Source organism: Podarcis vaucheri (genome assembly GCF_965113315.1).
Source record: "Podarcis vaucheri genome assembly, chromosome: 10".
NCBI classification, from domain to species: domain Eukaryota; kingdom Metazoa; phylum Chordata; class Lepidosauria; order Squamata; family Lacertidae; genus Podarcis; species Podarcis vaucheri.
In genome coordinates this window covers 45,905,107-45,920,267 of record NC_138748.1, presented here as the reverse complement: position 1 = coordinate 45,920,267, position 15,161 = coordinate 45,905,107, and the positions used below count along the sequence as shown (strand labels likewise).

At 45.3% G+C, this 15,161-nt stretch overlaps 1 protein-coding gene across 1 annotated transcript; it reads right to left on the bottom strand.

The window, feature by feature from the left end:
* Positions 1-1,056: 1,056 nt before the first annotated feature.
* On the bottom strand, positions 1,057-14,530 carry LOC309542564 (arf-GAP with dual PH domain-containing protein 1-like). Its single transcript, XM_082241425.1, has 11 exons — positions 14,154-14,530; positions 12,831-12,961; positions 10,713-10,804; positions 10,534-10,616; positions 8,483-8,595; positions 8,117-8,263; positions 7,012-7,095; positions 6,212-6,274; positions 5,268-5,339; positions 3,440-3,671; positions 1,057-2,090 (listed from the first exon to the last, which is right to left on the bottom strand). The coding sequence occupies exons 1-11, from the start codon at positions 14,245-14,247 to the stop codon at positions 2,062-2,064; spliced, it is 1,140 nt and encodes a 379-aa protein (XP_082097551.1). The 5' UTR covers positions 14,248-14,530; the 3' UTR covers positions 1,057-2,061.
* Positions 14,531-15,161: the final 631 nt, after the last annotated feature.

Sequence of the window (15,161 nt, the reverse complement as noted above, 5' to 3'; positions counted from 1 at the left end):
GTCAGTTTAATAAAATAATACTCCTACAAACATTTCCAGCATTCCTACTGAGCCACTCAGAACTCATCTTCTTGAACCCAAAACACACACACAACATCCTTGCTCACATGCAACCTGATACATCTCTAGTCATTTTCTGCAAGGCATTTCATGAAGCAGAAAAAAAATCTACCCCCCCCCCCACTTCTGGCAGTGCAGACTTTAACATTTCTGTGGTGCCCAGTGCAATGCCAAAATTTGGTGCCCCCTCCTGCCTGCCTTCCATCGCTCGTCATTATTGCAGAACTCCCTGTGACACCCTCTCGGCTCGGAGCTCAATTTAGGCAAACCGGATGTGCTCCCATAAATCTGCCTCTGCTTCTGGGACTTGAGACAATTTGCAAAGCTGCCCTCTCCACTGTCATCAGCCCCTCAGGGATGTCGCAGAGGGGACAGTTGAATCCTGAAGAGGAAGAGATCAGGGAGCTGGATGACCTGGCGGAGGGTCTGAACAGGGTGAGGGAGGCAAAATGTCTGAGACAGAGGAGCGTCAGGGGAGCAGGTAGCCAGGAGAAGGTTCAGGTGGGCTAAGGCTTATGCCCTCCCTGCTCTTCAAAAGAAAGGAGTGGGAGGGAGTGTGTCACTTGTTGGATCAATGTCTCAGCTCATACTTAGCCACGCATTTGGCCTGTCATGTGATAATCAATCACATGACACAGCACACACACACTATTTGAATCGCAATGCCCATCAACTTGGGGGGGGGAGGATAGCCCCCTCATATCTTTTGACCTCAGCCCCTAGGAGTTGGCTCCTATGCCTGATGGACCTTTAACCCTTGCCTTTCCTTTGCCTACATTAAATAACTGGGCAGACAGAGAAACCTGAATTCGAGTTCTTTATCTGGCAGAGAGGGCTAATTGATATAAGGAGAAGCCCATTGGATCAGAGAAGAGGGCTAAGCAGGCTGGCAAGAATCCTCAAGAGCTTGTCTATAAAGAAGAGCAAGTTGTGTTGTTATAGCTATCTCCACGTTCATTGTGGGAAATGAATGGAAAATAAAAGGAACAAGCCCCATTAGTTTGATTTGTTTTAGTTAGGATAACATATGTGAATTCAAATTGAATAGTTCTGAACAACAACAAAAATATCTTTCATTTGATTATTTTTCACTCATTTCCGCTGAGATGAAGAAACAGAAACAGTCTGGAGCAGCCTATACAGGTCACAGAAAGTTGATGTGGAGAGGACAAGAGGCAGAGAGATCAATGCATCTGTCAGGTATAAAATGGGGTCTATTAAAAAGGCACACCAAAATTATCTGACCAATCTTCCTGAAATTATTTGGCTGGTCCGATGCTTTGGGGAAATAAGTAGAAATTTCATTACATTTGAATAGAAAACACAGAAGTTACAGGCAGTGGAGTGGCATGCATGACTGGACCACCCAGAACAGCCTCAGCACTCAGGACAGTCCTCGTTTTTCTACTGGAGGCAACAATATGAACTCAAAAGACAAGTACTGCTGCAGGCTGCCAGGAACTTGAAGTCAAGAGAAAGATAGCAGGTTTATCATGGTTTTGAATAGATAGCAAAGTGGGGAAACCTGGCAGCCGGGACATCAGAATAATCAGAGAGTAAGAGACATGGGGCAGCAGCAGAAACAGGAGCAAAATAAAATACTCATCAGTTTAGTACATATACACACAGCTGTTTTGATGAGTGGTTGTTTTCTATCTTCCTGTTGAAGCCTTGAATAGACAGCAGCCAATCAGCAGCAAGCAGTAGTAAGCCACTGAGGAGGGCCCCCACATATAGTGTGACCAATAGAAAGCAAGTCTGCCAGGCCTATGGTGGGACAGGACAAACAATGCCTCGGTTGATCAGCTCCTGCGCTTTCCATCTGGATCCGCTGCTGATCAAAATGGCAGAAAGCTCTGCTGTCCAAATGGATCCCAACCACGAGGCACTGGAATATAGCATAGCAGCTTCTTTGAGAAAGGGTGCCTTCTTTAACCCTGTGTTTCCCAAGAGGGCAGACCAACAAGTAGAAAAGCAGCAAGTCTCTCTCCTTCAAAGATGTTAGGGCTTCAGCTTGAAATAAGCTTCAACTGTAGGAAAACAGAGGAGGCATTAGAGCAGGGATGGACGAGTTCTGCAATATATTCTCAAACAGAATTTAGTGTTGGGCACACGGAATGCAGCTTTTGTTTTATCTCATAATTTAAGTTTCTAGTTCTCATGGATGCAGAGACAAGGTTTCAAGGATGTGGACAGTGCCTGGTAAAATCACAGAAGTCAGGGTGGGGTTTCCAGAGGTCAGCCACAGAAGCACCAACAAGACCAGATTCTGGGGCACAGGTCAGAGGCCCTGCAGCCTCTGGGTTTCCTAAAACAATGTCCGCACAATAGTTGGCAGTCTCCAGCATCTTTTAAAAAAAATCTTTTTACAGTCGAGGAACTGCTGCAAGCAAAGCAAACAGGTGTGGGGCAGTTTGAGCACTGGAGAGAATGGGAACAACTGTTTGCTCCGAATGCAGCAGCACACTCACTGTAAAAGAAGAGTTAGCTGCAACAGGTAAGTTAGAAAGAAGAAGATAGAGAGGCAGGGAAGATGAATTTTTGCTTCTCCAGGCCAGTTCTGGTGTAGGAGACCCCCGCTCCCCAGTGCTGCTTTAAGAGCAAAAATGCTACAATGTATGTGAGCATGTATGAAAGCTGTTCATCGGAGCCTCCTGAACATGTACATGTGTTTTCTGGAGGTGGGAAGAAGAGAGCGTTGTGGTGTGATATGATATCATATGTGGTGGACTTGTAAAAGGGTAAAAGGGTATTGGGAAATGATATATAATGAATTGAAAAAATTGTTTAAAAGTACCTTTCCAAAAAAAAAAACCCAGAGTCCTTTCTGTTGGGAATAATTAAGAGGGAAATTCCCAGGTGTCAAAAAAGACTATTATGTATGCTACTACTGCGGCCCGTGTTTTGTTAGCCCAGAAATGGAAAATGAGCAAAGTCCCAACTAAAGAAGAATGGCAACTTAAACTGATGGTATAAGCGCAGCTTGCAGATTTAACATAGAATAAGACAAGAAGAATGTACATTTAAATGTACTGGAAAATGTTTACTGAATATATGGGTGAAAATTGTGTTCATTTAAAAACGCTGGTAGCATTAAGATAAATTCAACAGTGTAAATAAGTTTTGATGGATGTAACAATGGATTACAGAATGGTTTCGTTCATGTAAAACATGCAGGGATGTATGGTATGCAAAATGGACCACGGAAAGAGAAGAAAGGAAGTCATTGATTCAAGGATGTTTAAATGAATATTTTGAAATGTAAATTAGAAATATATATATATATATGAATGACAGCACTTTACTTCTCAATACAGATCCCTGCCACACACACCCCTCAGACCCAAGTGCCCAAGAAGAAAGTCTTTCTGGCACTTACTTGCATATTCCTGGGGTGTCATGGGCTGCTCTATAACGTGCCTGAAGGCTGCAATCCACTCTTGCTGCTCCCTCTCAGTCTCACAGGTGAAGAGGTACTCCCGGTCAGGTGTGATAATGGTGATGCCGTACGGCCAGGTGAAGGTGCCCTGCGTGCCGGTCGGCAGCCCTTGCCGGACACCATATCCATGCCCATCACTACCTATGAACACTTCACCTTTCGCAAAAGCATCCTGCAAGGTAGGAGAGAAATAGGAGACGTGCCTTAGGATTCCGGTCCATGTTAGCGACCGAGAGCACACACTGGACCAGGATGAAAACTCTGATGGGGTCGTCAACCAGAGGCTTTTTTATTAGGAATTTTAGGCGCAGATATACCAAAGGAGCAGAAACGATTGGTATTTATGTATATAATGACAGCAGCGCGGATACTACAGGCCCAGAGGTGGAAAGAAGACAAAGTCCTGACCAGAGATGAATGGTTGATGAAGATGATGGACTATGCCGAAATGGCAAAATTGACTGGGAAAATCAGAAACCAGGAAGAGAAGAACTTTAAGAAGGAATGGGGAAAATTTACAATGTATTTAAGAGAACACTGTAAGCAACTAAAAACTTTGGCAGGATTTGAGGGGTGCTTGTAATGTACTAAAAATTATGGTAAAAAATAGATTATTTAAGAAAAATAGAAAAAATAAGAGAAGCAGTTGAAAAAAGATTGATAGTGGTAACTATGGAAGGGTGGAGGGGAGTCGAAGGATTCAGGGAATCCTAAATGATGGTGTTGGTGTTTAATGTTTGAATTTAAATTTGCAATGTAAAACATAATAAAAAAGATTTGGGGTGGGGAGAAAACTCTGATGGGGTCATCAAAACAGTTTCCCAGGGTGTGTGGCGGCACAATGGGGAGGGAGTAAGGCTTGATGATGTGCCACTATCTTAACCCCCACCCTTTAATGCTAGAAGGAGCAGAAGGAGCTCAGACAGTTGAAGCAGCAGCCTGGGGGAGTGGACATTTTCCACCATTGTTCCCTCCATAACAGGGATAAGAAACCTACGGGCCTCTAGAAGGTAATCATAGAATTGTAGAATTATGAAGTTGGAAGGGACCACAAGGGTCATCTCGTCTAAGTCCCTGTGATGCAGGGATCTCAAATAAAGCATCCCTGACAGATGGCCTGACATGCTGTTGGGCTCCAAGTCCCATCAGCCCCAGCCAGCATGGCCAGCGGTCAGGAGTGATGGGGGCTACAGTCCAAGGAAACCTGGTTCCCCGTTCCTGCCAATGGCTCATCTATTCCAGTGTCTTGTTTTCACAATGGCCAGCCAAGTGCCTGCAGGACTTGAACACAAGACCACTCCCTCATGCCCTGTGGTTTCCAGCAGCTGATATTCAGAGCCATTACTGCCTCCAACCATGGATGCAGAGGACAGCCATCATGGCTAGTAGCCACCGATCGCCGTCTGCTCCATGAATTTCTCCCACCGTCTCTTAAAGCCGTCCAAGTTGGGGGCCATCCTGTGGGGAATAAGTCCCACAGTTCAAGGTTTCAGGAGCTGTCTCTTTGCACCTGTTTTGAGCTTGGCACTGGTCAGAGACGGGGGAAACACAGCTTTAATGAAAGTCTGACGGGCAGAAAGCAAGCACTAAAACTTTAGGTTCCTAAATCAGCATGGCAACAGGAGCAGGTTTGATAGGCAGCAACCCTGCTCCTGTTTCAAGCAAAGCAAGACGGCTATTCATCTGCTGGAAGACAGTGTAACATAGTAAAGAACTGAGAGCAGAGTGAGGTGGGAGGGGATAAGGGGCAATCCGACTGCTGGCTTACCATAGGATCCTTGAAGTACATCAGCCTTCGGTGGTCCAGAGTGAACCAGCGCTTCTTGAAAGACTCCTTTTGCTGCAGAAGAACCAGAGATGTTTACAAGAGGAGAGAGCCCTCTCCTGGTCAATCTTCGATAGTGGCTTTAGAAGTGCATTCAATTCCTATATCACATCTGCCCTAGTAGCACAGAGTTAAGAGGGCCCACCCAGACTGTTGTTTATTGCAGGTATTCCACAACAAGTTCTTAACACAACAATAATGCATTAGTAGTGGATTTTTTCCCCTACTTTAATTTGTTCTACAGTACTTCCCCAGTGCTACCACATTAAAGCTGTCGGGGGGTGGGGGGTGGGGGAGGGTGTTAGAGGATACCAAAGCAGGACAAAAATATACCAGAACACTTATGGCATAAAACATTATGGGATATGTACTGATTGGAAGTGAAGCAGTGTGACTGCCTCAACCTTAAGCTCGCAAGATGCCTTCTTGCTGTTTTCATTTTGCTGGTAGTTTACTCTTGGTTAAACCTCGGGCAGGGGATTTAAAATAAGCATAAAAAGGTAAAGGGACCCCTGACCACTAGGTGCAGTTGTGACTGATTCTGGGGTTGCGGCGCTCATCTCGCTTTACTGGCCGAGGGAGCCGGAGTACAGCTTCCGGGTCATGTGGCCAGCATGACTAAGCCGCTTCTGGCAAACCAGAGCAGCGCACGGAAACACCGTTTACCTTCCCACCAGAGCGGTACCTATTTATCTACTTGCACTTTGACGTGCTTTCGAACTGCTAGGTTGGCAGGAACAGGGACTGAGCAATGAGAGCTCACCCCGTTGCAGGGATTCGAACCACCGACCTTCTGATCGGCAAGTCCTAGGCTCTGTGGTTTAACCCACAGCGCCACCCATGTCCGCAAAATAAACATAGAAACCTAAATAAATAAATTGATATACCCTGGGCCCAGTCTTCTCCATGTAGCCTTCTTTCAGGAAATTCCGAGTCAGACGGCTTTTGAGCTGCAACAGAAGGACAGCTTTTGGCTTATCAGAAATGGCTGGGAAGGCATTCAAACACTATGCATAATCAGAGGTTTGGATAGACAGGAAATGGGGTGGGCTAGGGTAGGGGGAAAACGTCTTTTTACCCAAGGTATCAAAACAACTAGTTCTGTCCAGCCAAACCCAAACATGCCAGCTCCACAGACACCCCCCCCCCCACACACACAAAATGCCTAATGCTAGTCCAACCAAACACACACACTCTACCCAATTTCACTTTGAGTCAAAGATGGCCAAAGAGCTGAAAGTAATTAGATTTGCAATGACACTAGGAAGCCAGTTAGTCTGTAGTGCAGCCTTGCAAGCAGGCTATGCAGAAGGAATGCAAGCACATGCCAGAAATTTAGGTTTGTGCAGTCAAAGTAGATTCAAGTGCTCTGTTGCCCCAGCACAAGAGATCCACTTTTAAAGAAATCAAACCAACTTTAGAAAGATAATGCAGCTAATAAATTGAATGCACTGAAAAGTGTGGGATAAACAAGTGGTTGACAAGGCAATGTGTAAACACCAAACAAACACCTGACATGACAATCAGGATGAATGCTGCTGTCACATAACTTTCCTGCAAAGAAATCAAAATGAATAAAGACCAGCCATAGTCTATTCTCTGCACAAACTTTGTGCAAGAAAATCAGGATGAATGTTGGATAAACAGGTTGCCTGAAGGAGCCCAATCTTGTTCCATGACTTCTTACCTCTTGATCACTGGCAACAGGAAAGGCCACCTTCAAATAGTGGAATTGTACTGCGCGGATTGCATTGAACCAGTCCACAATTTCCTAGATAGAGGAATGGCACACAAAAGAACAATGAACCGGAAGCTTGACCCTAAGTATGTCTAGGTAAAGGTAAAGGGACCCCTGACCATTAGGTCCAGTAGTGACCGACTCTGGGGTTGCAGCACTCATCTCGCTTTATTGGCCAAGGGAGCTGGCGTGCAGCTTCCGGGTCATGCGGCAAGCATGACTAAGCCGCTTCTGGCAAACCAGAGCAGTGCATGGAAACGTTGTTTACCTTCCCGCCGAAGCGATACCTATTTATCTACTTGCACTTTGACATGCTTTCGAACTGCTAGGTTGGCAGGAGCAGGGACCGAGCAACGGGAGCTCACCCCGTCGCAGGGATTCGAACTGCCAACCTTCTGATCAGCAAGTCCTAGGCTCTGTGGTTTAACCCACAGTGCCACCTGCGTCCCTCAGGTCTACTCAGAAGCAAATCTTGTTGGTTTCTAAGAAACCTATTGGACAAGGCTAAAAGCCAATCTAGACCAGCTTCCGGCTCTTATAGCGGCCAACCCATGGGAAGCCCACCTGCAGAATGTAAATGCAACAGCACTCTCTCCACTTGTGATCCCCAGCAGCTGGTATTTAGAGGCACACTGCCTCCGACAATGTAGGCAGAACTTAGTCATTGTGACAAGTAAACACTGATAGCCTTATCCTCCATGAATTTGTCTAATCCCCTATGCCTATGGAACTTTCTTCCTGGTAAGTTTGCAGCATGCGTCTGAGGAACCCAAAGTCCAATTGAAGAAAGTTCCTGGGCAGCATCAGTGAACATCTCCCACAGCTAGAATTCATAATAATCCAAACAGCATCCTGCCCCACGATGGTTTCCTACCATGGCCATATTTCCTAGCAGTGCTGAGGACTTGTATTTAATTTGCAGCTGTTGCAGGCAATGCTTGTTCTCCTTATCTAGACCATCTTCTGATAGAAGACGCTGACTCTGTCAAATCCAGGCTTTCTCCACAATTTCCTACCGAGTGCCACACCATACTGCTAGCCATAGCCCCTGTACCTTCCCATCCTCATGATAAAGGAAGATGTTGCGAGTCTTGTTCTCTTTCAGGTAGGTGATCTGCAGGCCATTTGGGTTCCCTGTCTTCTCCGGCTGGAACGTGGCATTGATAGTGTCAATTTTAACAACTACTTTTGGTTCTTTGGCCTGTAAAGAAAATAATGTTGTTATTTATACAACACCACTGGTGCACAAGGGATCTTGCAGAGCTTCATAAGCAAAAATAAAAACAGGCAGGCCCTTAACAGTTTAAAGTGTGAAGAGATGGGAGATGACGGGAAAATTCTGCAGCATCCTTCTGAAGACTGTAGGAAAGGTTGCCCATTCCGGGTTGGGAAGCACTCACACAAGTAGATTGCTACTCACATCCTGTTTGACAAAATACTTGAGACAGCCCTCTCTCTCGGACAGCAGAAACCTGCGCGGAAGATACTGCCCGTTGTCTCTGCCTCGCTTCCACAGAATCCCTTCCTTCAATCCTAGGAGGAAAATGCAAGCTGGAGATTACATGCCCTGGCCAGCACAAGACACACAGGAAGCTGCCATGTATCAGGGTTGCCTACAGACTGCCAGTATGTTGTGGGAGAAATTCCAGCATATACTGGGAATTTAGGTTCATGCAACTGAAGTGGATTAAAGTGCCCTGTCATCCTAACGCAAAAAATCCACTTAAACACACACACAAACACACACACACACACAGAGAGAGAGAGAGAGAGAGAGAGAGAGAGAGAGAGACTTTTTGCAGTTAGGAAAGCAATGGGGGAATGCACTGAAAAGTGTGGAATGAACAAATGATTAAGGGGAAGAAGCAAGCACGGGAGGATGAATGCTCAGTCACATAACCTCCTTGCAAGCAAATCACAACAAATACTCAATAAAGACCAGACATTGCCTAACCTCTGCATAGACTTTATGCAAGCAAATAAGGATTAATGCTCAATGAAAAGTCCGGAAGAGGCCTGTGTAGTTGCTCCTGCACCTCACTTACCTAGTGCATTTGTAAACAGATTATACCAGGCTATTTGTCCATCTAGCCCAATATTCTCTGTTTTGGTTGGCAGCAGTCATTCAGGGTCTCCCTCATATTTTAATTGGAGATCTCAAGAGGACTGATCCTGGGGCCTTCTGCATGCAATAGGGGTTGGGCTCTGCCACTAAGCTATGACCCCTGCGCACTGACCATTGAGGTTTCTGTACAGCAGATACATACTGCCCTACAGAGACCAACCCCCTCCATCATTCTACTCCAAAAGTCTACATATTTTAGCACAGTGCATTCTCCTCCATGCCATCAGGGTGAGAGACATCCTAGATGAGAGATGGTCGAGGAATTATTTGATCTGTGGTTATTAAGGACTAGCTACTTAAGTTCTAGCTTCCACTTTTCCTCTGACCGTTCCTTGTGTCTTTTTACAGCTGTGTGACAGCAACAATTCAGCAGGTAGCACTTTCCTCCAACGCTGCTGGAAAAAGCATAGTTGAATTTCTGAAGTCTTCTTTTCTTTTCTTTTTTGGAGGGGAGGCTTTGCAATAAGAAAAAGTAGCAGCCACGCTGTAAGTACTTCAGTTCTGAAAGGGTGGAAGGTGGACCTGAAAACTGCTCTGTCTGCCCCCACTGAGGAAGCATTCACACGCAGAGATAGTCTTCCACTCTGTTTTCACACCCTTTGCTACATACAGGCCACAAGCACTGAATTATAGTTCTTCCTGTTTCACAGGTAAACCATTTCCTCTGGTGAGCAGCCCTGATTATGTTATTTCATGACCCACTCTGGGAGTTTGAAGGAGGGAAAACAATGTGCCAAATTGTCTTCTTCTTTAAAACTCTTGGAGTCTGCACCTGGCATCCCGGGGCAGCCACCAGAACCCCAGGATCTTGACAGGCCCCCCTAAAAACACCTGTCACAAGCAGGGCCGGATTAGGTTTGATGAGGCCCTAAACTACTGGAGGTAATTTTGCCCTTTATATGTCCAGCTGTCCTTTGCCAACAACAAATTGTCGCTGTTTTTTGTGTTGAATGTATGCCATATGGTAATTTATGGACCTAATAGGGATCTAAAGCCATTTGCACATATTGCCATGCAATCAGTCCACACAGAATGTAGGCACCCTATATATAGAAATGAGCAAACCAGTGATAATTTAGGGAGCAGGCTAGCAGGCGGGGCCCATTACTTCATCATAGGAGCCTACACAACACAAAACACTGTTGCTGTATGTACACTGGTTTTATTTTATTTGTTTTTTAATCTTATATTTTGAAAATGTCAGGTTTTTTCCCCTTTAAATTTTTTGGGGGCCCCCAAGAGAGTGGGGCCCTAAGCTATAGCTTGTTTAGCTTATATGTAAATCTGGCACTGGTCACAAGGCTGCTAGCTTTTCAGAGGGATTGATTCCACTGCAGAAGGATTACCATTGGAATATGGCGGATGTTTTCCTGGCTCCGTGAATTCTTTCCGTTCGTATTTGGCTCGTACCCACTGCTCTCTCAGGACTCTGTGGGAAGTCGAGAGAGATGATATGGTGACAGGCAAGAGAAATCTCGCAATGCACAACTCTTTCTCCCTTCCCCGATGGAGATTCGGCACTTACTGGCAATCAGTGTGGACTGGGCGGTAATAGTACATAGGAACATGGGCCTCATACGTTGCCTTGGCCACTGCATTCCCATGCTGCATCAAAAACTAAAAAGGGGAAGATGGACAAGTTAATGCTCATACCCTTTTCATGTAAGCCAGCCTTCCTCAACCTGGTGCCCTTGACATGTTTTGGACTCCAACTCCCATCAGCTCCAGCTAGCCAGGATCAGCTGGCAGAGATGCTCTACTTTTACGTACCACCCCATAAATTTTCAAAAGCCTTGCCACCTACAACTCTGTGCAGTATCCATTGTCTGTGCAGCTAATTGTCTCCCAAAATCAGAACACGGTGAAATGAGGAAATTAGGCCGAAATCACATTCTGGGATTCTGTTATCAATGTAATCAGGGCCATTTTACACATTGCAAAGCTGTCCTCCAACTATACGCTATAGTGGGTTGGTGGGGAGGAGAAAACCTCCAGGCTGAATGCCAGTCTTGGGCTGCCGAAGGGTCCAAGTTGGCCTGCAAGGCAATTTCTCCAAACCACATCCACCTGTCAACCATCAGATGTTACTGGGTGGTATCAGCGGATGGGCAGGGTTCATTCCTGCTGGGTGCAGTTTTCCCAGTGTATTCCAAGCGGGAAACATACTGACAAAGGAGACCCCTGCAGCCAGCAGGACTGAATTCTCCACTGACCCCTCCAGCCTGTACCCCACACAGGTCAACTTGGACAGCAGTCATCTAACAGGTGGACAAGCCCTGAGCTACAAAATGGCATTGAGCTGAAGCCAAAGCTTAAGAAATCGTACCAAGAGGTTTGGTTACAGAAGGAAATTTCTAAGCACAGTGGTCAAAAAGCTCCGTGTTGCATTTCCAACAACATATTCGGTGGAACGTGGTTTTAGTGTGGTCATCCAACTTCTCTCCAAGCAATGAAACAGACTCCAAGATTACTAAAGGTGGTGACTTAAGACTCTTGCTACGTGACTTTAAACCAGACACTGGGATACTGGTATCACTTCATCAAGCACATCCAACACATTAAGAATTTGCTGAACAGTGAAATAGTTACTAAATGTATCTAAGCCTCTTGTTAAATTACTTTCAAAAGCTGGTAACACTTGATCCAGTTCATCAATTTTGTTGAATTAGTTAAACTAAATTGTTTCAATTGGATTTTGAATTAACTGTTACTGTTTTGAATTTTATTGTTCTATTATCGTCCTTGGTGGGTCAGATAAACCACTATTCTGAATGATGCTTTTTCTAGGGTAGGGGGTACTGGGGATGAGTTTATGGAACCAAGAGGGCAGTGGCCTGAAATAGTTTGGGAACCACTGATTTAAAGCACATTTAAAGCATGCACCCCCCTCCAAAATAATCATGGGAACTGTAGTTTACCCCATCACAAAGCTACAGTTCTCAGCAACCTGAAAAAATGCCGTTTGCATGATTATTTGGGGGGTGTTTAAAATGTATGATTTATGTGCAGCCCAGTATAAAATGCTCATCAAAAAATACAGATGAAATCAACAAAAATTAAAAACAAGTACACATAATAAAATTGCATGTCTATTAGACTGGCACCCAAATGTTTTCATTCTTGAGCATGGACCAGTCACTTTCAGGCAGTTGGCAAGCTTTGTTCTTGATCACAGAATCCTGCCACTATTGAACTCCCTGCTAATGAGATCTGTGGCTATGCCCCAGCTCACTGTTTCAGATCTGTGACAAACAATTCAAACCCTTTTGCTACACTCACAAAGCAATCCAGGCTTTGGTGGGAGGAGAGGAAGAAGCCACCTGAGTGACTCCTCATCTAACACAAATCCCTATCTTCCCTATTCCACGCTTATGCACCAGCCACATCACCATGACATTTGACCTCTACAAGGCCCCGGGGTCCCCTCCTTCCCTGACACAGCAACCTCAGGAGAACTCAACCTTTTCTCATCCTCCATGATTACCAGTCTTACATTTCTGAAGCTTGGTGCTCTCTTTTCTTTTCTTTTCTTCCCTTCCCTCTTTACTCCCAGCATTCTTGAGAGAAAAGAGGGGCGAATTGTTTGCATCTCCTATGCAAATATATTATCGAGTGAGTAGCTTCTTGGGGACACAAGACTCACCTGCACCTGACCTTCATCCCAGTGGTCCATCCTTAGTGACTTGACTTTGCTGATGTCAGAGATGTTGCGATGAATCCCTGAGCAGTTTAAGCAGAGGAAGACGCCCAAAGTATAGGAGGCCCAGTCAGGGTCTAAGGGGAATAAAAGTGTATCAGTGGTTGGAGACTGGGTATTATATTTATTTACTAAACAGGTTCTAACCCACCCACCCCAAAGTTCTTGATAGGCCTTGTTTGACTAATATATAAGAGGAGTCCTGCTGGATGAAGACAAAGGCCCTTCATCAGCCTGTTCTTAGTAACCAGCCAGATGCCTGTGATAATCCCACAAGCAGGACAGGAGCACAGTTTAGGTTTGCCACAATCTTTCCAGGGCAATCTTCTAAGGTCCACTCTCTATCCGCCATCTTGACAGCCCCAAACTCAAGGCTAGTGAGAGGGCATTTTCTGCAGCGGCCCCCAAGTGGTAGAGTTCCCTCACCACAAAGATGTTTCTGTCACCTTCATTGTCAAGCTTTCTTCAAGGGTTTTGAAGATGCTCTTCACCAAGCCCATTGACCCTTGAGAGGCATTCATTTTAGGCCCCACTGACTGAAATTTGTTCAAAACACACGAAAGCTCATACCAAGAACTAACTTAGTTGGTCTTTAAGGTGCTACTGGAAGGAATTTTTTTTATTTTGACTATGGCAGACCAACACGGCTACCTATCTGTAACTATAAATGCTGTATTTCACTTCGTTTTGGCCCACCCTGGGATTTCATGTCACATGGCGGTTCGTAAAAATAACAACCCAAGGACCATTATTAGAATCCAAGAACACTTTCCAATCAGCCAGAAACACTTGAGGGGGTCAAGCCATGGGTGTGGCCTGAGAAGGGTGCAAGGGCCAAACAGAGAGGTACAGAGGGCCACATTTGGCCTCCCAGGCTTGAGGTCCCCAAACCTCTGCCCTATCACAACAAATTCACTTTTAAAACAGCAAGGAATGAACGAGTGATTAATGGAAATATATATGAATGCCCTGCGCACACTTTAGGATGAATGCTCCTTGTCACATAACATACCCGCAAACAAATCAGAACGAACACTCACCAAGTACCAGATATAATCTAATCTCCATGGAAGCTTTGCGCAAGGCATAAGTTATCTGGAGGAGCTCCAGGCTAGATTAAAAACACAATGCCCAAACGTGCCAGCGCTGCTTCTCCTTCATTAATTCCCCACAACCCGCCACACCTTCCAAGGAACGGTCATTTCTTTGACTGCCTCAGACGTCCATCACATTTGCCCTCCTGCCCTGAAGCCTCAAAAATTGATTTACCGGGTTCCCCGCAATCTGCACACAAGGCATTCTCTTCTCTGCTCCACACTTCCTTGAGGCTGTTCACATTCCTGCCATCTTCTGTAGCCATCATCTCTGGAATGCCTTGGAACCCTCTGGGGCAGAGCGGAAATCTGCTTCCTTGGTACCTGTGATCACACGTCCACCTTGCACAAGAGGTAGATTTAGAGAACTTTTAGAGGGGTTTTTTTTTGTTTTCCTTTTAAAGGAGGGAGAGGCAGAGACACAGCTGCCTCTGTGTGAGGCAGCTGGAGTGGTAAGAAAATGCTTGCAAGGGAAAGCAGCACAGGCAGAGGTGTTAGCTGCAGGCGAGGCAGCAGCCGCGGCAAAGGAGGCTGTGCCTGTGGGTATTAAGGGAAGTGCAGCTATTAAACATAAAAACCGGTTTTTCCACATCTCACAGCGCTAAAGGCCAAGCCCCAGAAAAAGGAACTCAAGCAGCACGCAAAGTGATAAAATGCAGCACAACCCACATTCGTTACTATGTTTGTTAAAAAGATTGTTTGTTAAAAAGATTCTTAAGAGCACTCCTAAGCTTACACTAACACTCCCTTTGCAGCTGGTATTGGTCTTATCTAAGAGACAAGAGATTGTAGCTTGACCAAGCCCACACAACAAAGCAGTGGCAAAGGCTAGAAGTCTCCCTGCAGCAACCTTTGCCAACCTGGTGCCCCCGAGATGCTTTTGGGACTCTCATCTCCCACCAGCAATGCTATCATCTAAAAATGTTAATCTGACAGTATTGCACGCATACAAGCCCCCTTTAAAGCTTAGGCTGCAATTGTATGCACCCTTACTTGGGAATAAAGCCCACTGGACTCTATAGATGCCCACTTAAATGTGTTGTGGAAGTGGGGATTATTGGTTTTTGTTCTTATTTTTATTATGTACCATATTTTGTGCCTTTCATATTGTAATTTTGTGTTGCAAACTGCCCTGAGATCTGTATAGGGTAGTACACAAATTTTAATAATAATAATAATAATA